We start from the raw sequence: 24,101 nt of genomic DNA, 5'->3' as shown, positions 1-24,101 counted from the left end.
GTCTCTGTAAGAAAACAATATAACAAATTGCTAAACGTTTAATTAAAATGTGTTTAACAACTTGAATATTATTTCCGATTGTATTGAATGCAATACAAATCGTATCTCACATCGAATTGAATCGATTCACACAGTTCTTGACATGCTTGGAAACAAACAAAAAACAAAAAAAAACGGTTAAAAGAAAGTGGCAATCAGTGCACAAAGATGGCCAAATTCAGATGACAATAACAACAACAACAACAAGATTTTTTGGCGACTTCAACAACTGCAACAATCAGATCATCGCACTGCAACATTTCGGCCACAAAATGTTGCACAAATTAAAATTGAACACAATAATCAGTGGCGCAGCATGTTGCAGACGATTGCAGTTGCTGCTGCTGCTGCTGGTTGCTGGTTGCTGCACTTGTTGCCATCTCTTCTCCACAGTCTCCTCTCTCTCTCTCTCACACACTCTTTGTTTTGCTGTCTGTTGGCCGTCTTCATTGTCGTCTGCCTGTTGTTTTTTTTAGCCCGCAGCAACAGCATCGTCAGCCTGTTGCACATGGCCACAGCAAATGACTTTATTATAGGTTTTTAAATTTATAAACGCAACATTTACCCGGCTAAACACTCAAATTCCAGCTGGCCCGCAGGCCTCTTCCAACAACCAAAAAAAAACAATTTTGCATCTCTTCGCCCTTTTTTTTTTTGGATTTTTTACATTTTTTTGTTTATTTTATTTCAATTCCATATGCTGAGCAAAATTTGCAGCGCATTTACCTCTGTACATTCTGCTTTGGCAAGCTCGCTGTTATAAAATTGCACTAAGCTGGTTGCTATGAAAGCTAGTTGCTACAATACTCAGTTGAACGCTTGCTTTTTAAAAACTAAAGTTCCATCAGACATTCTACACATTCTAAAACACTTTATTGAATTGAAAATCCTCTTAAATAATTTTTGAAATTATTTATATTCATTTTGGTCTTTACTTTCTAGGTAAATATATTTAGTTTAATAATTATAAATGTATGTAATGTAATGTAATGTTCGTCAGCTAAAGATTTGACGTGATTTAAATGTATAAATTGTAACTCAAGCAATAACTATAATTTAATTAGTAATATGTATCTTCATTTTGTCGCTGCACATTTCAGCTAATTTGTAGTATTTATATGTTGTAATCCTCTTTCCCCAACAATGTGTTCCCATTACGTTTAAGCTATGTATATTATGACTGATAGTTTAGGACTAAGAATATGCTTTATTAAAAATAATTAAAGCATTGAATTAAGCCATAATCTGAAGTCTTACTATCTCTTATCTCTAGGATTTTTTCAATTTATTGAAAAGAGAAACTCTTAATACTTAACTCTATTAATTATTGATCTTCTCTTTAGAATTTTTGAAATATATTGAAAACAGGAACTCTTAATACTTAACTATAATACATTTTCCATCTTTTTTGCTCTAGGATTTTATTAATACATACAAAATTGAGTGCATGTTCAGAACTCAGACTTTCGTCACCCACAAAATCATGAGAAATGTTTTTTTTTCAACAAGATGGGGATCCGAGGCACACGGCCAAAATTGTTAAGGGATGAATTGAATTCAACCTTTTAAATTAATGGAATGACCAGCACAAAGTCCCGACCTCAATCCGATTGAAAATCTTTGGTCAATCGTGAAAAGACGGCTCGGGCAATGCGAAGCAGCTCCATCAAATATGGGCAACCTTTGGGAGCATGTTGAAGCTGAATGGAGACGTATTCCCAAAGATATTATTGAAAATTTGGTAGAGAGCATGCCTGACCGTGTACAGGAAGTTATTTCAAATAAAGGTCTTTGGACAAATTATTAATATTATTTTAATAATTAAAACTTCTAGAAACGTGCAAAATTGAGTTTATGCGGGTTTTTTTTCGTTTTTACTGTTATCCTCCTCGAATTTATCTGTGTCATGATTTTTTTTGTTTAGAATTTATTAAGAATTAAATAATCAAAATAAAACCAAAAAAAATTTTTGGATTATCTTGTGTGGTTATGATTTTGTGGGTGACGAAAGTCTGAGTTCTGAACATGCACTCAATTTTGCTCGCCACTGTATATTGAAAAGAGCAACTCATAATTCTCGATCTTCTTCTATAAAATATTCTTGTTCCCTCTAGATGACAGTCTCTTAAATGTTGTGTGTCTCTGTTCAATTGTCCACTCACAATTCGTGTGGAGGCGAGTAAATCGCAGATTGTCATCGGATTGAAAGCAAAACGCTTAGAACTTAGATCAGCTTACTGCCCACTTTCAGTAGTAGATGATGCCACCCAAAATGCTGCTGCTGCTGCTGCAGTTATTAAGTAGCCAATGCAAATCAACTTTAAGCTCTTCAGCACAGTTTAGTTGAAAGCGACCTACGCAAAACTCAACTTAATAACTAGAAAAACGAATCGTTTAGAAGTTGGGCGTAGATTTGGGGAATCAACAAGATGTTTTACGACATCGCCGCCGCTTCATTGATACCACATTTCAATTGATAGCTCACGATTGTGTTTTGAGATTTAAGCTCGTGCGGCATGCACATAATTTGTAGCTTTAGCTCATTATGAGCAGACACAAAAAAAAAAGAGATTCAAGAGATACAGATTCGAGAGAGATCTAAACCCATAAAGCACAAATATAAAATGTTGACTCGAAAGTTCGGAAGTCAAATGGAAGGAAGGCAATAAGAAATGCGAGTTGGAAATGAAAATGGATGTGATGTGAATCAGTTTTGCCACTTGTTTGTTTTGTCGCTGGTTTTTACGAGTTGTCGTCGGTTTTTTCAGTTTATTTTTTCTTTTCTTTTTGAGGCAAGTCACATTTGTTGTTCTTCTGCCATCAATTCGCATCATAGTTCATAATTTGGTTCTTTAAGTTAAAGCTCATAAACAGACACACACAAAACAGCCCACAAAATGCGACGATGACTACTTACAACAGGTTTGTTTTGCTTACAATCGGTTCGCTTAGTTTTTTATTCTTCTGTTTTTTTTCAGTTCAGTTCAGTTTCCTCTTCCCCATCTAATATTTTATTCTATATTCTCTTTTTTTTTTGCTTTGTATTTTTTTTCGTGGGTACTCTGTTTTTATTTTTGTCGCCGACTAGTTGCTGCTGCTTCCGCCTAATTCCGCTGTGGCTTACCACGCTTGCTGTTATTCCCACACGACCACAAAAAAGCCGCAGCATTTACTTTTGATGGCCCATAAGTACGAAGTACAAATACTCTTTACAATAGCAAATTTTATAGGCAAAGAATATCAATTATAAATAATATAGTAAAGCACTTCAAAAGTAAAGACAGTGAAGTTATATTTGGTATATTTATATACTACTGCATTTAAAATATACCAAAGTTAGTTCTAGTTAGATATAAATATTACAAAATAATAAAGCACCTCAAATGTAATTCCTAAATAAATAAGAATTGTAATTGGAATCGATAAAACAGCGGAAAACTAAAACTAGAGTAGTTTGGGCTATATTTGGTATATTGATATACTACTACATTTAAAATATACTAGAGTTAGTTCTAGTTAGATATACATCTTAAATATTACAAAATAATTACGCATCTCAAATGTAATTCCCAAATAAATAAATAAGAATTGTAATTGGAAGCAACCAAACAGCGGAAAACTAAAACCAGATAAGTTTGGGCTATATTTGGTATATTAAAATACTACTGCGTTCAAAATATACCAAAGAGTTTTCGTAAGATATTTCATAAATATTAAATATTACATAATAATAAAATACCTCAAACTGAATTGCCAAATAAATAAATAAAATAATTGAAGTCAACAAAATACAAATAAAATTATGTAATCAAAAATATTAGATAGCTTTAAATATAGATTAATTTATATTAGCCTTACTCAATATATATAGTTAGGCCTAACTAATTAATTAAAAATTTACTTCACCATTAAAATATAGTGAGTTATATTTAAAATTTAAAGAATGTGAATGTTGAACTATTTAGTAATTATTGAATAATAAATACAATAAATCATTAGATAATTTGTGGTTACCAATATCTTAGTTGATCAATCAGATATCTTAGCTAAATGAATTTATATTTCTTTTGGTATATAAATTCAATTCATTGCTGAAATTAAAAACTCAACCAAATTGATATTTTTTGTTAACTCTTTCATAGCTGGCTTTAAACTCAGTTATACCCTTTACTCGGTAAGCGTATTAAATTCTATTCTGAGCGCATTAACTTTATATCGCACTTGAGCAACAAGTGCGGCGCGTTTTTTCATTTGTGGATTGCCCCCTCCTCCCCTCTGGTACACTCCTCTCTCTCTCTCTCTCTGTTACTCTAGTTACTGCTGTTGCTCAGAGACCCCAGCAAAAATTTATGCGAAATTCTCGTGCTTCTCATGGCTGATGGTTATAGCCAGAGTGGCGCATATTAATATAGACACATCTATGTGGTTATACCAACATACATACATGTGTACTTTATATATACACATACATATATTTATGTATTAGTCTAGGTAAATGGCCAGTTAGTTGAACGCGTCTGCTGCTGCTGCGATAGTTGATGTTTCGCTATTTCAGACAAGATTGCGTGCCAGGGCTGTGGCTCTGGCTCGATTTAGGTGAGGGTCAATGGGGAAGGCTCTTGAGCTTGGCCAAAGGGGCGGCAATTCATATTTATGTGCGCTCAAATATGCGCCATGCCACAGACTCTTTTTATTTTTTATTTTTTTTTTTTGTATTATTTTTCTTGTGTGTAAACCTGACTGAGCTAAGCATAGTATTTGGCCATTATTTTTGTGAGGTTCTAACTGCAAGGTTTTGTTTTAAATGCATGAAAAATAAACACGATAATTGTGAAGATGTGTGGCAAATTATTTTTGATATAAACTGCTTCTGTAATCTATGAATAAAATTAATTATAAAGTTATTGTTAATATTGTAAACAAAGCAAATGAATGTACGGAAAAATACTAAAATATATTAGAGAATATATTTGGTATATACATTGAAAATATACTACATTACAAATATACTAAGAGTACAAGATTTACTAAATTGTCAACTCCATTTGGCTAGCGGCTATAAAAACTATTTTCGAATTCATATCGAGTTGCAAAGACAAATATGAATTGCTTCTAAAATCGTAGAATAAAGTTAACAAAAGCTATTGTTAATTTCAAATTATTAATACCGCAAAGAAAACAAATAAATATACCAAAATATACTAAAAGCTATATTTGGTATATACTACAACATTGCAAAAACATATCGTAGAGTATAAAATATGACAGATTGTTAACCAAAGCAATAGAGCAGATTAGCGGATATACAAAAAAACAAGGACTGCCATCTTAAATAAATTAATTAAACATTCTGCACTCAATTTACCTCATTATCATAGTATTTTTTGCCTTTTCACTCAGTACAGTATGCTTTAAAAATGTTCAAATTCTCGACAACAGCTGGGAGTGCTGTTCGCTTTAGGACACAAGTTATTATCGAAAAATTAACGACAACTAGAGCAGCCTCCCAGCATAACGGCATAGAAACGGCATTCACTAGACGTTCCTTATGATTGCGTATAAATGCAGCCATATACAGTACCACTAACAGTGGGTGTAATCACAGGAATTGTGGGCTTCATAATGGGCGCGTTGTTGCAACAAGATGCCTCATATCGTGGCATACAGAATGCCATGGAAACGGATCCCTACATCTTTCAGAGTCGACAGCAAATCTATGGTGCAGTAAGTTTGACTAGATTTTTGAGATGATTCATCAGTCTATCGACTATCGATTTTCTATTGTCACAGTTGAGACTTGTGGGGCGACAACGTAATGTTCGATCGAATAACGCAGAACTCGACGATAATGCGGTGTCCCATGCGGAGCATCAAGTGACCATTCATCGTTCGAGTGGCGATCATTCGTGTGTCTCGCAGGACACTGAGGACTCTGTGTTCTCCAACTATGTGCGCTGGTTCCAGACCAATATGCAAGCGGTGGTAAGTTATCGAAATGCGGTTAATTATCGACTTAATAATACTATACTAAATTGAAAATACCATTTTACTAATTTCGATAACTAATTCGGTAAGTGTTACGTAGGTAAGTGCTACGTTATGTTACATATTATCGCATGCTGCAATAACTATCGATAACTATCGATAGCATTATCGATTTACATCCACTGATTACATTCACTGCCAAAATACTTTTTGTCTCTCCATCAATAACTTTCTATAAAGTTATCGATTTACGAAATTCTTAGTTATCGTTTATCGATATTGAGCTCAATATCAATAAGTGGCGATTAGTCCACAGCGAAAGTATTTGTAACTTCTTCATATTTACAATACACAGCTAGAATTGTTGGGCATACTATCGATATCGATAACCGACAACCTCTTCTCTCTCTGTCTCTATATACATATATAGACGATCTAGATTCTTAGTGATCGTTAATAAAGTGAGCTCTATGTCGATTAGTTGCGATTATTCAATTTCGAAAGTTTTCGTGACCTCTGGATCATTAAAATTCTTCTAGAATTATTGCGCATACTATCGATATCGATAACTGACAACCTCTTCCGTTCTTCTCTCTATGTCTCTATACATACAGACGATCAAAATTCTTAGTTATCGTTAATAAAGTGAGCTCTATATCGATTAGTTGCGATTAGTCAATTTCGAAAGTTTTCGTGACCTCTGCATTCTATCGATATCGATAAACGACAATCTTTTCCCTTCCTCTCTCTTTCTGTATAGACAATGTTCTTTACTTTTTCGCTGGGCGATGAACCGAATGCGCTGTGCCCCGAGCACGGCACCCACGTGGCCACACTGATGAAGTACGGCTTTCCCGGCCTCGCCGATATACACGTCTATCGGAATTTCGTACTATCGTACGATCGCCGTAATCGCATTGCGCACTGGGTGTGCGAACATCTCGATGGCGATTGTTTGCTGCAGGAGAACGAAGGCGCAACCGCAACAGCAACCACGGCTCAGAAGCAATACGAACTGAATGTGGACTCAAGCATACCGTTGATGTTTCGTGCCTCGCCGCGAGATTATCAGAATACGGATTGGATGGCCGGACACATGGCATCGCCGTATAATTACACATGCGACGAGAGGAACTTCATTGAGACATATTTGATGCCAAACATTGCGCCCGTGAGCCGAGGCCTCAAATCGCAAATCTGGTCGCGACTGGAGAACTATGTGCGAGAGTTGGCGATCAAATGCGGATCGGTTTATGTGTACACGGGTCCGTTGTTTATGCCGCAACGCATCACATTCCGCAATTGGGCGATACGACATCAGGTGATTGGCATGAACACGGTGGCGGTGCCGACACATTATTTCAAAGTGATCATTGCCGAGTGCCGCAACAAAGAGCAATTTCCCTATGTCGAGGGCTATGTGGTGCCCAATGTGGATGTCGATAGGAATCTGGAGTTGAGCTCATTCCTATCCGATATTCGAGACATTGAGCACTTTGCCGGTCTCAAGTTTTTCGATGGTGTTCGCTGGCCACATTTGCATCACAATAATGCAGTTTAACTGCGACCAACAACATTATCATCATCATTGTAAAACGATAAATTTGTAGTAAACTTAACTTAATTCAATATCAATTTGATTTAGTGAAAGGTTTGGTATTTCTTAGAATTTTCAGCACATTGTTTATAAAACGATGAAAGGCAATTTACAATTAGATTTAAATATCATAGTTTGTATAAATTTTGAATTTGAATTTCAGAATTATGTTCTCAACATTTCAATTCCCTTTTTGATTTGGCATATTCATAAAAGTTTGTAGCTTTCTCTCTTATTTTCTTTCAGTTAATTTCAATTTAAAATCTACAATTAGATTTAAATATCATAGTTTGTATAAATTTTGAATTTGAATTTCAGAATTATGTTCTCAACATTTCAATTCCCTTTTTGATTTGGCATATTCATAAAAGTTTCTGGCTTTCTCACTTATTTTCTTTCAGTTAATTTCAATTTAAAATCTACATAATTTTCTATATTGTAACTTTCTTATATTTGATTTTTTGTCTCATATTTGAGTTTTCTATCTATTGAATTTCCGCTCAGCTTATCACCAAGGATGGATCTCAGCGATTTTCTCGTTAAATCATTGCCCTTTCTTTAACTATGTTCGTTCTTCCAGCACTCTTTTTTTGTCTGTAGTTCTGTAGTTGTATTCTAGCTGAAAATCTGTGCATGTTTAATTTTCATTATAATTCAAGTTTGTTTTTTGTTTACTTGTTCTTTCGTTGTTGATTCTTATACTAAGTCCGGATTGTTGGGCTGTTCGTTTCTGTTTTTTGTGGTCGTGTAATTAAAGTATCATTCACACCGCGTGTTCGCACAAAACTAACGGCATTTTGCTAAAATAATAATAAAAACAACAGGCCAGAAAGGGACAAACAAAAAAAGGGGGATAGAAAGAGAAAAAAGAACCACGAAAAACAACAAAAAAAAACAAAAAAAAAACGTTGTCGTTCGTTGCTTCCGCCGTGCGACAGAATCAACAAAAGGCGGCCGCTTCAATGACTCAACTTCAGAGATACCACTCAACCCCGCCCCTCTCTCTGCCCCTACACACCTCCCCTTGGCATTAGAGCACTCATATAGCCCTCGCCTTGCCATATCACAGCCCTGGCCTGTCCACGCTTGACAATTCTTTTAGTCTTTGACCTTTTCGGGGCATAATTGTGTGTGCGAGTGTGCGACTATCTATGCAAGTGTGTGCGTGTGTGTGTACCTGTGCTCAAGTTGTGTGTGCTGGACAATTAACATGAACTTTTAGCTTTGCTTAATTACTCCAAGTCGTTGTCGTCGTTCTTAAAATGACGCAAAAAAAAAGGTCGACAACAAAAAAAAAAACACAACAACAAAACGCTCAGCAACTTGAGGTTAATTACATTTTGAAGAGCTTCAGCTTCAGCAGCAACAAATAACTAAAGCAAGGCAAATTGAAATGTTGCTGCTTGTGGCAGGGGCAGAGCACAGTGCCTGCAGTTAGTTAATGGCACAGACATCAACAGTCCGTGTGACAATTATGTAAATGGACGAACCGCACTTGACAGCACTTCTCTCTTTCTCTCTCTCTCTAGCGCTCTCTCTCTCTCTCTCTCCCGCTGTGAGAATTGTCGTTAGTTTGGAATAAGTGAATTTTGTTTGCTGAAGGTCACAGTGAAGCAAAGCGGCTGCCGAGAGTTACCGTTAAGTGCCGCTTGGGGGTCAATTGCAGCTAGTTTGTGTCTTAAGTCATTTGTTTTGTTTTTCTTCTGCTTTTGTGGTAAATGAAGCTGTTAGCAGCGGAAGATTGTTTTAAACTCGTTACGGGGAAGGGGAAAACGTTTACTAAATTGCCAAAATCTATTGACAACACTGAGACACAAAATGATTGTTATTATGCTCTGGCTAAATGATTGTTATGCAATGCAAAACAATGGTGCAAAGAAGCATAGATATTAGACAGTAAAACTAAGCTAAGCCTATAAAATATCTAAGAGAAACAACAATCAAATCAATCGCAATTCTTTTGTAATTTCAAAAATAATAAGTTAAATCAGTATAAATACTTTTTTCAAAACAGTAAGCTTTGAAACCAATTTTTAGAGATACAAACAAATGAATTTGTAATACAGAATAGAACAGAAAAGAATATATTATTGTACTTAAGAATTTAATTATACTACACTTTACTAAGCTTATCAGAAAAAGTAAATTGCATTAGAAACAGACTTTTATTATATTGCATATTTTCTTTATAGAACCAAATTTTTGGCAGCAAACTTGAAACAAAAGAAAATTGATGTTAAACTGTTAACAAAATAAATGTTTAATATTAAAGACTAACACAAAAACTAAAAGAGTCTTCTAAGTCTTAAGTGTGCCTAAAGACAAGAAATTTAACAGGAATTTACGACTATGATAAAAAAAAAAACACAAAAAATATGAGCTGTAACTAAGGACTAAACCAACTAAGCAAAAAAGTATAGAACAAAATAAAAATTTTTAAGAAAAGCAACTCGAGGACAATGCTTAAGCAAACTTGGCAAAAAAGAAAAACAATATTAGAAAAATATAGAAAAAACTAGAGAGAATAAAGAAAACCTTACTTTTGAAAAGCCGAAACTAAATCTGAAATTTAAGACAAAGTGAAGTAAAACTTTTTATATAAAAAGCAAAAATCTAAAACCACAAAATATTGAATTTTAGGCAAGATTTATGTATAAGGAAACAGATTGTTGGAAAAGCTGCAATGAACGAAAAGAATTTCCAGCAGCAGCCGCAGATGACTAAGGATTGCCATGCGTCAGGTTAATTCCTGAGTCATCATCAATAATGCAACATGCAGCTTGCCACATGAAGTCGGCAGCCAGGGGGCGATATCTAAATGTGTCTCGCTCAACGCTCGGACAAATGCAAATGAGAAGCAAATGAAAATTTACACGTCTGCAGCGCGACTCATTAGGCGAAAAATAACAATATAAAAAAAGTAAAAAAAAAAAACCGAAAACCGAAAACGAAAAACAAAAACAGCCGTTAGAAACAAAGCGCCGATCATTTAGATTCGGCTTTGTTTTAGTTTAAATTTCGATTTATATTTTTGTAAGTGTTTTTTTTTGTTTTTGATCAATCCGCTTTTTGGGAGCTCTTATCGAACATTTTAAAGCAGCAGCATTTAAAAGCGCATCTGTCTCTCAGCGAGAGAGGTTCAAACGGCGTTATCGAGGCACGAGTTGGCTACCGAAAATTAAAATCATTTTTCTTGTTCTCCTCCGCCTCCTCCTACTCCTCCTCCTCCTCGTTGAACTATGCATAAATATTTACATTAATTTTCAATTAAGTTAATTTGCATTACATTTAAGCCACTAACACAGACACCCTATGCAAGAATGTACCGTTTCGACTTGAGACTTGGCCAACAGCTACCAACAAACTATGAATCTAATCAACGAAATGCACCACGAACTGCAGATGCTCTACCTGGGGAGCCGAAATAGAAATCTCTATAAAGATTCACTGAAATTAACAAAAAAAATCTATTTACATTTATTATAATTTAAATTAAGTATTAAAGAATTATATCGACAGTTTTCAAATAAAAAAAAAATTGGAAAATAAATTGAATTCATAATTTAAGCATACAATTTTAAAGACAAAAACATCCTCTGCAAATAAAACTCCAAAAAAACATTCAAGTAAGCTTTGAAGAAAAGTCAAAATACACAATTTTAAAATGAAACTTGATAATAGAATTAAAATCACTCAAATTTAAATAAAATAAAATGCAATACAATTAATTCAACTGAAAGAAATGAAATAAATGTTTTTAAAAAATTGTTTTGAATGTAGTAATACGTCATTTTTGAAATTTAAATAATATTAAAAGAAATGTTAGTCAGCTTAAATGTAATTATAGAATTCAATCAAAAATAAATCAAAATTGCATATAGAATATATAATTGAATATAATTCGAAAACAAATAATGAGTTGATAATAATTAAAGAGAAGAAACAAAATTTCATTTGTCAGCGCCAAAATAAATGAGAAAGTGAAGCAACTTTGAATCACTTTGAAGCATGTTGTTTAAATCAATACAATTTATCGACACGTATCGAGGATATTAAATAGGAGAAAATGAAACTGCAGCTGCTGCTGGTTTGAAATGGGAGTCAAGCTCAAGCTCAGGCTAATGTGGAGTTGCATCAAAGTGGCAGCGATAGACGACGACAACAACAACAACAACAACGAAGACAACGACAACATCGACGACGACGACACAAGGCAATTAATCAACGAAATGAGTTTTATGCATTTTAAATGGTTTGCTCGCTGCTCGGCAATAGGCGGCACACACAGCATCAACAACAATAACAACAACAACAACAACAACAACAACAACAACAACAACAACAACAACAGCAACAACAACAACAACAACAACGTTCCGTTAGCTGTCGTTTGTCGTCGTTGTCTTCAGCCAGCCGCTGGCCACACTTGGGCAGTCAATCAACATTGGATGTGAGCTGCACAGCCAAAAGAAGACTGCAGGACTTACAGAGGGAAAGACTGCCAAAACGAGGAAGAGGAAGAGAAAAGGGGGAAGAGAAAGAGGAAGAAGAAGAGTCTCTGCACGCCTGACGTTCTTTGACGTTCTTCTTCTTTGGGGCGTATGCAATTTCCAAATCAAATTCGCTTTCATGCCATTTGGCCACAATATGAAGTCAACGAATCTCAACTGCGAGAATGTGATTCGTGGCCAAAGAACGTCGTCTGCTCGACTAATAGATATGCTGTAAAATGTATTTCAAAGTGTATTTTGTATTTGTATATTACTTTCTAATTCAAATATATATTTTTCTTAGTTTCGTACTAAGAATAGCAGCAATTGCAACAAGTAGGAAATGAAACTGTGAAATGCCCGCTACACATTTCGAATCAAATATACCGAAAATATACCACAAAAATACTAAAATATTCCAAGGGCTAACCATATTGAATAAAAGCAAAACAAAAATTGATATGCGCAAAATTATGGTACTTAAAATATACCAATGGTATATTGCTATAGTACTGTATTCAAAATATACCATAACATATATCAAAATATACTAAATCGTTAGTCAAACTAAGATACAAATATGTTATATTTGGTATATTGATGTACTAACATATGAAGAGAATACCATATAGTGAAAAATATACCAGAATCTCAGCTCAATTGAGGACTGTAGTAATTACCGTAATAATTACTAAAAATATACCAATCGCTATATTTGGTATATTGCTTTTAAAATATATATTTGGTATATTGATGTACTAACATATTAAAAGAATACCATATAGTGAAAAATATACCAGAATCTCAGCTCAATTAAGGACTGTAGTAATTACCGTAATAATACTAAAAATATACCAATCGCTATATTTGGTATATTGCTTTTAAAATATATATTTGGTATATTGATGTACTAACATATTAAAAGAATGAAAAATATACCAGAATCTCAACTCAATTAAGGACTGTAGTAATTACCGTAATAATACTAAAAATATACCAATCGCTATATGTCCTATATTGCTTTTAAAATATACCATACCATAGTTAAGTTGCCAGCCAAAGCAATTAAGGATCGTAGTAAGTAGGAAAGTATTTCTTACACAACGTCCACAATTTTTATATTATCGTAACCAAGTTTTCAGAAATCATAAATAATTTAGAGTTAAACAAACTTGATCTGCTTGCAAATATAGCAAGTGTATCTCTATTTCGTATAGTCCTTGGGATTCAGGTGTTCATAGAGATATGTTTTTAAATACATTTCTACTATTTTATAGTACAATATTTTTGATTTACAGGGAATATTTAGATGGAAAACTTTTGGTAAATCAGTCATCAAAAAATGTCCGAAATATGCTGAAAAAAAAAGCTTTATTTAAATGGAATCTTGTTACTTCGAGCACAGTTGTTGCTTCATGGATTAGTCGCTTTTTTGATTCCCCACAAAGCATCTCTAGTTCCTGTGTTTGAGATACCTGTTGGACATTTTTCCAGGGTATATGGAAGCTAATTTAGTGCGCACGGCTGCCGCACATAAATTTAATAAAAGACTGCAGTTTGTTGGCCAACTGCTTATCGAGGCTGCGAGCAGCGAAAACAAATAATAATAAACACACACACAGATGCACTTAATGTGCACCCACCTCACTCCCCTCCACTCCCCACTCTTCCCACTCCACTCAATCAGTCTTTTCCCCCTCTAGCAATCTCTCACTGTCCATAAAGCCGACTAATGGGGTGTGGCATTGGTCAGTGTGCAAATAAATTAAATGAGGAACGCGCGAAAAACAACAACAGCAACAACAACAACATCACACAAAATCCACAAATTCACAATCAAAAGATATCGCAAAGGAGACAGAGAGGGGGGCGAAGGGATTGAGACAACGAATGACTGAGAAGGGAACTAGCTGTGCGTGTGTGTGTTTTTGGAGGCATTTTGATTGCATTTCATTTGAAGAAGACAACGATTTGGCTTTTGTTTGCTTTGCAAATTGCGCGCCAGTGTGTGGACAAGGCAGCGGAAAAGGGAAAGGAAGTGGTCAGTAGGTGGAAGAAGAAAGCGAGCTACGCAACAGGAGAAGAGGCTGAGGTTGAGTTAGGGAGGCTACAGAGTAAAGTGTAATTGAGGGAGCAGCTGGGGAGGCTGCGTAAGTGTGTGGACAAGGCAGCAGAAAAGGGAAGGGAAGCGGTCAGTAGGTGGCAAACAAAAAAAAGAGCTACGCAACGGGAGAAGAGGCTGAGGTTGAGGTTAAGTTAGGGAGGCTCCAGAGTAAAGTGTAATTGAGGGAGCAGCTGGGGAGGCTGCACAAGTGTGTGGACAAGGCAGCAGAAAAGGGAAGGGAAACAGTCAGTAGGTGGAAGAAAACAACGAGCTACGCAAAGGAAGAAGAGGCTGAGGTTGACTTTGGCTACAGAGTAAAGTGTAATTGAGGGAGCAGCTGGGGAGGTTGCGTAAGTGTGAGGACAAAGCAGCGGAAAAGGGAAGGGAGACAGTCAGTAGGTGGCAGACAAAAAAAAGAGCTACGCAACGGGAGAAGAGGCTGAGGTTGAGTTAGGGAGGCTCCAGAGTGAAGTGTAATTGAGGGAGCAGCTGGGGAGGCTGCTGCAAAAAGTAAAGCAAGGCTGAAAATGCAGCCAAAGCCAAAGTTTGAAGTAAAGGCAGCAGCAGCAGTTAATGAAGAGGTGATCAAAGAGACCACAAAAAGAAAAAGAAGAATACTCAGTACAAACATTTTTTTGGGATTTTGTGACGCCTTGTGCTTTATGATTTCTTATCGTTGCAGCTGCTCCAAAGACTGCAGCAAAAAGTTTGTGTGTGCACATGTTTGTGTGCGTGTGTCATTCCTTGAGCAAATAATGGCAACAATTACGAGGCAGCAGGACCCGAAAATGTGCAGCCAACTGATTCCATTCGGTGATTATGCAATTTAGCAGCTTGTAAGTGATTGTTTGTGGGGCGTACTCTCTGCACTTTGAAACCAAACCCGAATCCCAAAAAAAGAAGCGAATAAACCCCTTTTAACTTTTGGTTGCAAGGTGCAACCTGGTGGCAGCTGTGCGCCAGCAAATTTGTGAATTCTGTTGCACATTTCATTGCCCGGGCATTTAGCCAATTTTCAATGCTGTATTCTTTGCTTTTTTACTTGTTGTTCTTCCACTGCGCTGATTGTTACAATTTTTGTGCAGCAGTTGCATTTTGGGGTTTACTTTGTTTTTTTTTCTTTGGTTTGCGTTTGGTCCTGCAAATTATAAACGCAACGAGTGCAGCTGTAAAATCAAGACACGAGTCGACGCTAAAATGCTCTGTAAAATGAAAAACTTTGAAGAAGAAAACGAAGACTGAAATGAACTAAACTGAAGACAAATACAACTCAATATGATGACACAAATAATCAATGTGTGAAGCGTAGCAAATTTATTAAAAGAAATAATAATAAATTTAACAAAATTACAAGTTTTTTATATTTTGGTGACAATGAGTAACTTTATCGAAAAAATAAAAGCAACTCAGGATAGATAAAGTCACTTGCAAGCATGTTAGAAGTTAAGCCTTGAAGTGAAATTCAAATGGAACTATACTTATTTTAAGACAGTCGAGTGAAAGCAGCCAATGCCTAATCAGTGCGGTATTATTCTTAAAATATACTAAAATATACCGAAGGCTATATTTGGTATACTTTGATATATCAGATTAATCGGGCGAAGCACAAATTATATCTCTATCTCTTATAGTCTTTGAGATTTTCATGTTCATACAGACAGACGGACAGACAGACAAGTCCTTATCGTCTCGGCTGATCAAGAGAGATGCCTCCTTCTGCTTGTCGCATACTTTTCATATAAGAAAAAACAAACCAAAAATCATTTAAATGAAGCATGTTGCATTGTAGTGATACAAATCGGTTAGGTTAGAGTATCTTTTAAGTGAACACAATGATGAGCTGATACACTCAAAGTTGCCAAATGAAGCGCACGTACATTTTGGTACATTTTTATACCCGCTACCCATAGGGTAGAAGGGTATTATAACTTTGTGCCGATAGGAAATGTATGTAACAGGTAGAAGGAGGCATCTCCGACCCTATAAAGTATATATATTCTTGATCAGCGTCAACAGCCGAGACGATCTAGCCATGTCCGTCTGTCCGTCTGTCCATCCGTGTGTCTGTCTGTCTGTCCGTCTGTCCGTATGAACACCTAGATCTCAGAAACTATAAGAGATAGAGCTATACATTTTTTCGACAGCATTTGTTATGTTTGCACGCAGATCAAGTTTGTTTCAAATTTTTGCCACGCCCCCTCCGCCCCTGCATATCAAAAAAAATCGAATAACAAGCGTAGTTTTAAAGCTAGAGTTACGAATTTTGGTATATACAGTAATAACTATAGCAGTTATGATTCCTAAAAATTTGGTTACGATCAAATAAAAATTGTCGAAGTTATTAAAGAAATACTATGTAGTTGCTTAGTTAGTTAGTTGCTTTGGCTGACAATCTGGTATATTGTGCCGTCTATGGTATATTTTAAATACAACATATATACCTTTTGTTATATTTTTAGTATTTTTGCAGTATATTTGGTATATTTTGAGAATACCGCAAAATATATTGCTTTTATTCAAAATGGGTAGCGGATATCTCACAGTCGAGTACACTCGACTGTAGTTTTTTTACTTGTTTTTATACCCGCTACCCATAGGGTAGAAGGGTATTATAACTTTGTGCCGGCAGGAAATGTATGTAACAGGTAGAAGGAGGCATCTCCGACCCTATAAAGTATATATATTCTTGATCAGCGTCAACAGCCGAGACGATATAGCCATGTCCGTCTGTCCGTCTGTGTGTCTGTCCGTCTGTCCGTCCGTCCGTATGAAACACTGGATCTCAGAGACTATAAGAGATAGAGCTATAATTTTTTTTCGACAGCATTTGTTATGTTTGCACGCAGATCAAGTTTGTTTCAAATTTTTGCCACGCCCACTTCCGCCCCCGAAAATCAAAAAAATCGAATAACAAGTGTAATTTTAAAGCTAGAGTTACGAATTTTGGTATATACAATAATTACTATAGTAGTTATGATTCCTGAAAAATTTGTTGCGATCAGAAGAAAATTGTGGAAGTTATTAAAGAAATACTTTTGTATGGGCAAAAACGCCTACTTACTATGGGTCTGAGTTGCTTTGGCCGACAATCTGGTACATTGTGCCGTCTATGGTATATTTTGAATGGTGTACTATATCGATATACCAAATATACCATTTGGTATATTTTTAGTATTTTTGCAGTATATTTGGTATATTTTGAGAATAATACCGCAAAATATATTGCTTTTATTCAAAATGGGTAGCGGATATCTCACAGTCGAGTACACTCGAGAGTAGCTTTCTTACTTGTTTTTCTTCATAACAGCTGCCGATCAAAACGGCAGCAGCAACAAGTACAACAACAACAACAAATGCATCACGAAGCAAGCAAAGCAAAGCAAAGCACGCAGCACAGCACAGCGCAGCGTAAATGAAGCAAAGAAAGCAACAAATGAAATCATTTTCAAGGTCAGGCAACAAAAATGCTCAAAGAAATTCATTGAACTGCGCGTTGAGCGTTCGCAACTTTCGACAAATTGTGACAACGCCCAAGACAACAAATGATTTCGATGACGATGACAAAACCAAAAACGATGACGATGACGATGATGATGATGTGGAATATGTAGATGATCTCTTCTATCTCTCTTTCTCTTTCGTAGTCTCTAATAAGCAAACGCTGAACTCGTTCCCGTTGTCAAATATTCCCGTTGTGACCGCAAATTAATTGCGCACAATTGAGTAATAAGAGAATCAAGAATCGAGAATCAAGAAGAGAATCGATGCTTGGGATTCGTGATCCTGCCACACTTTGCGGTCAGTCGCAAAGGCCGCAGAGGGACGCCCTCATTATTAAGCCAAGACAAAACGTTCCAAGAGGGGGGGAAAAACACTCACACAAAGAGAGCAGCAGCCAGGCGTAAAGAGGGGAAGTGTGGCGAGGGGGCGGGGGGGAAACTGCGACTGTTCATTAATCATATGACAAACGTTCTTCTTTGTTTCGCTTCGCCAACAGCTTTATGAAATTTATGCGCAATGCGCTGCGATTTTGAACAACGGTCAAGAGTGTGAGAGAGAGGGATGGAGAGAGGGGGAGGAGGGGGACGAATTTGGTTTCAGATTTTCGGGGCAACACAACGATATTTGTCCCCAGACAGCCAGACTGCATTAAGCTCGTTTTTTATATACTTGTATTCGCAGATTGCAAAACTGTCCACTGATTCATTGAGCTTGGCTCGATCAAAGCGGAGAGAGGAGCTGTGAAGGGGAGGCGGGGCCAAAAGGGGAACTAAAAAGACAAATCGAGGCGTAAAAGCAATTAAAAGGTTTTGGCATGATTCAAAAGATTTACACACACTCAACACAGACTGCAGCACAGTGGGCCACGAGCAATCAAAAATAAATGCGAAAATTGGCACAAGAAAACGAAACGCAACAAAAACGAAAAGTGGAAGAAATTGCATAAAAAAAACACAATCTTTATTATACCCGCTACCCATAGGGTAGAAGGGTATTATAACTTTGTGCCGGCAGGAAATGTATGTAACAGCGTCAACAGCCGAGAAGATCTAGCCATGTCCATCTGTCCGTCTGTCAGTCTGTCTGTCTGTCCGTCTGTCCGTATGAACACCTAGATCTCAGAGACTATAAGAGATAGAGCTAGAGAAATGACAGCATTTGTTATGTTTGCACGCAGATCAAGTTAGTTTCAAATTTTTGCCACGCCCACTTCCGCCCCCGCAAATCAAAAAAATTGAATAACAAGCGTAATTTTAAAGCTAGAGTTGCGAATTTTGGTATATACAATAATTACTATAGTAGTTATGATTCCTGAAAATTTGGTTGCGATCAGATAAAAATTGTCGAAGTTATTTAAGAAATACTTTTGTATGGGCAAAAACGCATACTTACTGGGGGTCTTAGTTGCTTTGGCCGACAATCTGGTATATTGCAATGTCTATGGTATATTTTGAATGGTGTACTATATCGATATACCAAACATTTGGTATATTTTTAGTATTTTTTAGTATTTTCGGTATATTTTAAAAATAATACCGTAATATTTTGCCTTTATTAAAAATGGGTAGCTGGTATCTCACAGTCGAGCACACTCGACTGTAACTTTCTTACTTGTTGGACATGCATCTGGCAACCCTACTAGTGTTCATCTGCACATCGACAATAAGTATCAATATAATCCTTTTTGAAGTTATAGTCTCTTCTTAAGTTCTGGGCCACAACGCAAAAGACAACTGAATGCTACTTCTTTATGTACTTTGTGTTATATCAATAAAAACTCTGTTATAATCAAATTACATCACAGTTTAACTAAAATTCATTAACCCATATTCAATATTTAAATCATTATTTCAATGCCACTTCGAATGCTTTAAATAGTATTTGATATTAAGAAAATATTTTAGAAGAATAATAATCTAAAATTTTGATTTCTAAGTTGCATTAAAATCTATTTTATATGACAACTTTTGCTGCTATTAAACTGCAAAGCAATTCAAATATTATGACTATAAATAGATCAATTAATGACTATATAGAGTTCTAAGCTTTCAAATTTTCTTGATATATAAATACTATATATATGTATGTATAAAAATTATTTAATATGTGACTTACCCACAATATTTTCCTTTACTTTCTTTACCGACTGCAATGAAAAGAATTTAAATTTTAACTATAAAATTTGAACTTATGGAATACTTAAGCCTTAACTTCTACGTAAATTAAGATCTCAGATACAATATTTTATAGTAAAGCAAAATATTTGCCTTAAAACCCAAGTTGAATAACTAAAAATGTCCATTGTTAAAAGTCTGTGATTAATTTGTTGAAAGAATTTTGCAACCATTAAAAATAAACTGCAATGCCGTCTAACAACATAATTTAGCATTTTCTTGGATTACAATTTCTAAAAGAGTTCTTTAGAGAAGTTCTCTTGCACCTGCAGTCTCTGAGCTGAGTTGTTGGAATGTGGAATTTCGACACGAATAAGGACCTTAACTTATGCAATTCTGTGGCAAAAAGATATTCTCTTGGCATTTATGATTAGTTTTGCTTTTGTCAGCTGCTTGGCAATGCAAGTTATTGGAAAATTTTGCATGCAAGAATAATAATTGCATAAATAATACTTTTTCATCGCATAAGAAGAAAGAGAAAGAGATACAGCGAGAAAGAGAGAGAGAGAGAGAGAGAGAGAGAGAGAGATGCATTCCATCATCAGCGTGGCCAAAACCAAAACTAAATCCAAATCTAAAGTCAAAGTCAAAGTCGAATGCCCTGCGTCTTGTTTTGGGTTTTTCTTTTGGATTTTCAACATAACATATATAAAAATACAACAAATAATGGGAGAGACAAACACACAACACACTGAACACTGAACACTTGAAATGCTACACATAATTTTGCATAGTTTTATTGGAGAGGAATGCAACAAGTTAGCTGCTGCTAACTTGGCTATAACTTGGCTAACCTGGCTGAGGGCCAAGTGCTGTCTGCTCGACATTTATATGCGCATCACTTAGAGAAGTTGGAGAGCTCTCAACTCTGTCCCCCTTTTCCTTCTGCATTTTCAAATTCCAAATTCTGCAAAACAACAAAACAGCTGAGCGGAATTCATAAGAGCCAAACACAAACACAAACATTGTTGACGAGGCCCTGAGAAAATATCTACAGTATTTTAGGCCCTAACTCTTCTCTATCTCCCTTCTCCCTTCCAGCTGACTGTCTAAAAAGAATTAAGTTATTCCCTGTAAAGTTGTTCAGTTGTAACAATACAACATAGAATTACAGGTGACTAACAGACTTGATAAAAAAATCTATTTTAAATTCTAAGTACAACAAATTAATTATGGTATTTAATCATATTAAATAATTCGAATGAATCGAATATATAAACAAATTATAATCATAAATATATTTAAAAAGAGCTGTCAAAATCAAATTTTAACAAACAAAGAAGCTAAAGTATGCTCGACTGTGAGATACCTGCTATTCATTATGAGTAAAAGCAAAATAGCGCGCCATTATTCTTTAAATATACCGAAAATACCGATGATGTATAGCAGATTTACCAAATAAAATACCGTAGAAATACTAGCGCACATTATATTTGGTGTATCGATGAAATTCGAAATATACCATAGAGGTCAAAATGTATTTGCAATAAAGCAACTAACACTCGATCGCAGTAGGATTGAAATCAAATTCTCAGAAATCATAAATATATACTATATTTATTTTTGTCTATACCAAAATAGAACATTTGGAATATTAAAGAAAATAAACTAAGAAAAATAATAAATACTAATCAAGTAATTTGGAAATATATCAAACAAATAAAGTTAAATAGAAATGCATTCAAGTACAAATTGATATCAATGTTTAAAATGTCATAAGAACAACTAAAAATCAAACCTCCCAACAAAAACACAGGGTATACTTAAGCGTTGAATTACATTCAGTATTTTGAGTGTCGAGTTGAATTAGTTGGAATATTCTGACTAACTAAGAGTCTCTCGAACAACTTGGCTATGACATAAGAAAATGCCTTTTAAATGCAGCATTTTCATAGCGTAATTGCAAAGAAGCAACCAACAGCAACCACAACAAGCAACAAGCAGCAACAACAACAATCAAAAAGCAGCAACAACAACAACAACAATGAGAAGAACAAGCTAAATTCACTTGAGCGCAAAAACAAAAGCGGAAGCTTTGGCAATGATCATGCAAACTGCTCATTCATAGGATAATTATTCCATGAGTTCATCATGAACACCACACACACACACACACACACACACACACATAGACACACACACACTCTCGACACTTGTCGCTGTTGTTGTGGCAGCTTTTGATGCATTCATTGCGCTATTCACACCACACCAAAGCCAATGTCGTGGGAGTCGCAAGCAGCAACCACTTGCCTCCCCCTTTATCACCCCCCCGCTTTACTCTTTCCCCTACCTCCCTTAAACAGATCACACCAGCCCGTCTCTCTCTCTAGCCCGGACACACCCTTTTCGGTTGCATTGCATTGCATTTTTAATGTTTTCATCGCGTTAAATGCATAAATAATTAATCTCAAGAAAATGCAACGAATGCGCCTTCATGAATACCACCAACGTTTATATACTCTATATTGTATATACTCGATGTTTAGCATGCAAGTGCAACAATTAACTGTCTTATATTGTACGCAATTTATATTAACCAAATATTCAAAACAATTTCAAGCCAAATTGAGTGAGATATTGGTTCTAAATTATACACAATAAGTAAGAAAGCTAAGTCGCATTTTTAATAAAATATTGCTACAAATATACCAAAAATAAACCCCAAAAATACTAAAATAAAAATACCCGATACCCATTTTTAATAAAATCGAATGCTATATATACATATAGCTAAAGTATACCGCAAATACTAAAATATACCGAGTGCTAATATATTTGATAAAATATTCTACAAAAATATACCCCAAAAATACTAAAATAAAAATACCCGATACCTATTTTTAATACAATCAAATTCTATATATACCTAAAATATACCGCTAATACTAAAATATACCGAGTGCTGATATATTTGAGAAAAATATTCTACAAATATACCAAAAATATACCCCAAAAATACTAAAATAAAAATACCCGATACCTATTTTTAATAAAATCGAATACTATATAAACACATAGCTAAAATATACCGCTTAAAACTAAAATATGCCGAGTGCTAATATATTTGCTATCCATTTTTAATAAAACCATATTCTATAAATATACCGAAAATATACTGCAATAATACTAAAATGCACCGAGGGCTTGTACTGATAAAACCGTATTCTACAAATATACCGCAAAAATACCAAAATAAAATTACCCGATGCCCATTTTTAATAAAATCAAATTCTAAATATATACCTAAGATATACCGCAAATACTAAAATATACCGAGTGCTAATATATTTGCTATCGATTTTTAATAAAACCATATTCTATAAATATACCGAAAATATACTGCAATCGCTTCTTCTTCTTCGCTATCAATTATTGATATACCGCAAAAATACTAAAATATATCGAAAGCTATATTTGATATAATGATAATGTACTATATTTAAAATATATCAGATTGTCAGCTATATAAATTCGACTGATCTGTAGTAATTATTGCATGTGCCAAGAATCGATTTAGATTAATAATTTTTCAATAATTATCAAAAAATAAAAGAAAATAACAATTCTAATTTATATATAGAGAGACTCCAAGCTAATTACCAAATAATTTTAACTTAAAACTTACTAAAATTAAATACCAAAATAAGGCAGTTAGTTATGAATATAAAAATAAATTTATTTATAAAAACGAAAATATTCTATTGACATGCTGCCGCTTTAAACTCTGAAGCGACTTCACTTTACTCTCAAGCGTAGGGTAAGCTTTAGAGCAATCTCCATGGAGACAAAAGGCTTAATCATGTCTTCGTGCAGCTGTGTGTGTGTGAGAGTGTGTGTGAGTGTGGGCATTAAATAGGCATTTCATGACACAGTTTTGAATTAGAGATTGAACAGCGAATTGCATTGTTTTCAACAGACAGCATCATCTTTGGTGGCCTTCCTCCCCTCCTTCCCCTTGGCTACTTGAGTTACTCATCAGAGAAAGAGTAAGAGAGAGAGAGAAGGGGAAGGGGGAGAACAGAGAGAAAGGCATGTGGAGACGCCTACATTTCTCACGTTTAACCAGTTTTTTTGCGTGCATATCCTAAAGTAAATAAGCCAAAAATAAAATTCTTTGACAATGACAATGACTGAGTGGTCCACATACTCGAATCAACTCAACTCGCAGTCAAGACTGAATCGCAATGAACTCGAAAACTGGACTCGGAACG

At 35.2% G+C, this 24,101-nt stretch overlaps 2 protein-coding genes across 13 annotated transcripts in view; one reads left to right on the top strand and one right to left on the bottom strand.

Annotated features, from left to right (window-relative positions):
- The window catches only part of LOC132795059 (uncharacterized), a 202,433-nt gene that overhangs the window by 112,149 nt on the left and 66,183 nt on the right, over nucleotides 1-24,101 (bottom strand). For 8 of the 12 annotated variants that reach the window (XR_009633410.1, XR_009633412.1, XR_009633411.1 and 5 more), the window contains one exon: nucleotides 19,832-19,862. The exons of the other annotated variants lie outside the window; for them this stretch is intronic. Coding sequence is in view for 3 of the 8 variants with exons in the window: in XM_060805478.1 (XP_060661461.1) it covers nucleotides 19,832-19,862 (31 nt within the window). In the remaining 5 variants the exon portion in view is untranslated. Of the gene's footprint in view, nucleotides 1-19,831; nucleotides 19,863-24,101 lie in introns of those variants that run through there. 12 annotated transcript variants of the gene reach the window in all.
- On the top strand, nucleotides 5,426-7,618 carry LOC132795692 (endonuclease G, mitochondrial). The gene is made up of 3 exons (XM_060806551.1): nucleotides 5,426-5,763; nucleotides 5,830-6,021; nucleotides 6,785-7,618. Exons 1-3 carry the CDS (start codon nucleotides 5,602-5,604, stop codon nucleotides 7,583-7,585), a joined length of 1,155 nt encoding a protein of 384 aa, XP_060662534.1. The 5' UTR covers nucleotides 5,426-5,601; the 3' UTR covers nucleotides 7,586-7,618.

The sequence above is a fragment of the Drosophila nasuta genome, chromosome X (assembly GCF_023558535.2).
Source record: "Drosophila nasuta strain 15112-1781.00 chromosome X, ASM2355853v1, whole genome shotgun sequence".
Taxonomy (NCBI): Eukaryota; Metazoa; Arthropoda; class Insecta; order Diptera; family Drosophilidae; genus Drosophila; species Drosophila nasuta.
Note: the sequence above shows the minus strand (reverse complement) of the source record. Positions and strands in the feature narration are given on the sequence as shown.

Coding starts and splice junctions, on each gene's coding strand:
- LOC132795692 (XM_060806551.1), top strand. CDS start 5,602: ATGCAGCCATATACAGTACCACTAACAGTGGGTGTAATCACAGGAATT. Junction 5,764..5,829: donor GACAGCAAATCTATGGTGCA/GTAAGTTTGACT, acceptor CTATTGTCACAG/TTGAGACTTGTGGGGCGACA. Junction 6,022..6,784: donor AGACCAATATGCAAGCGGTG/GTAAGTTATCGA, acceptor CTTTCTGTATAG/ACAATGTTCTTTACTTTTTC.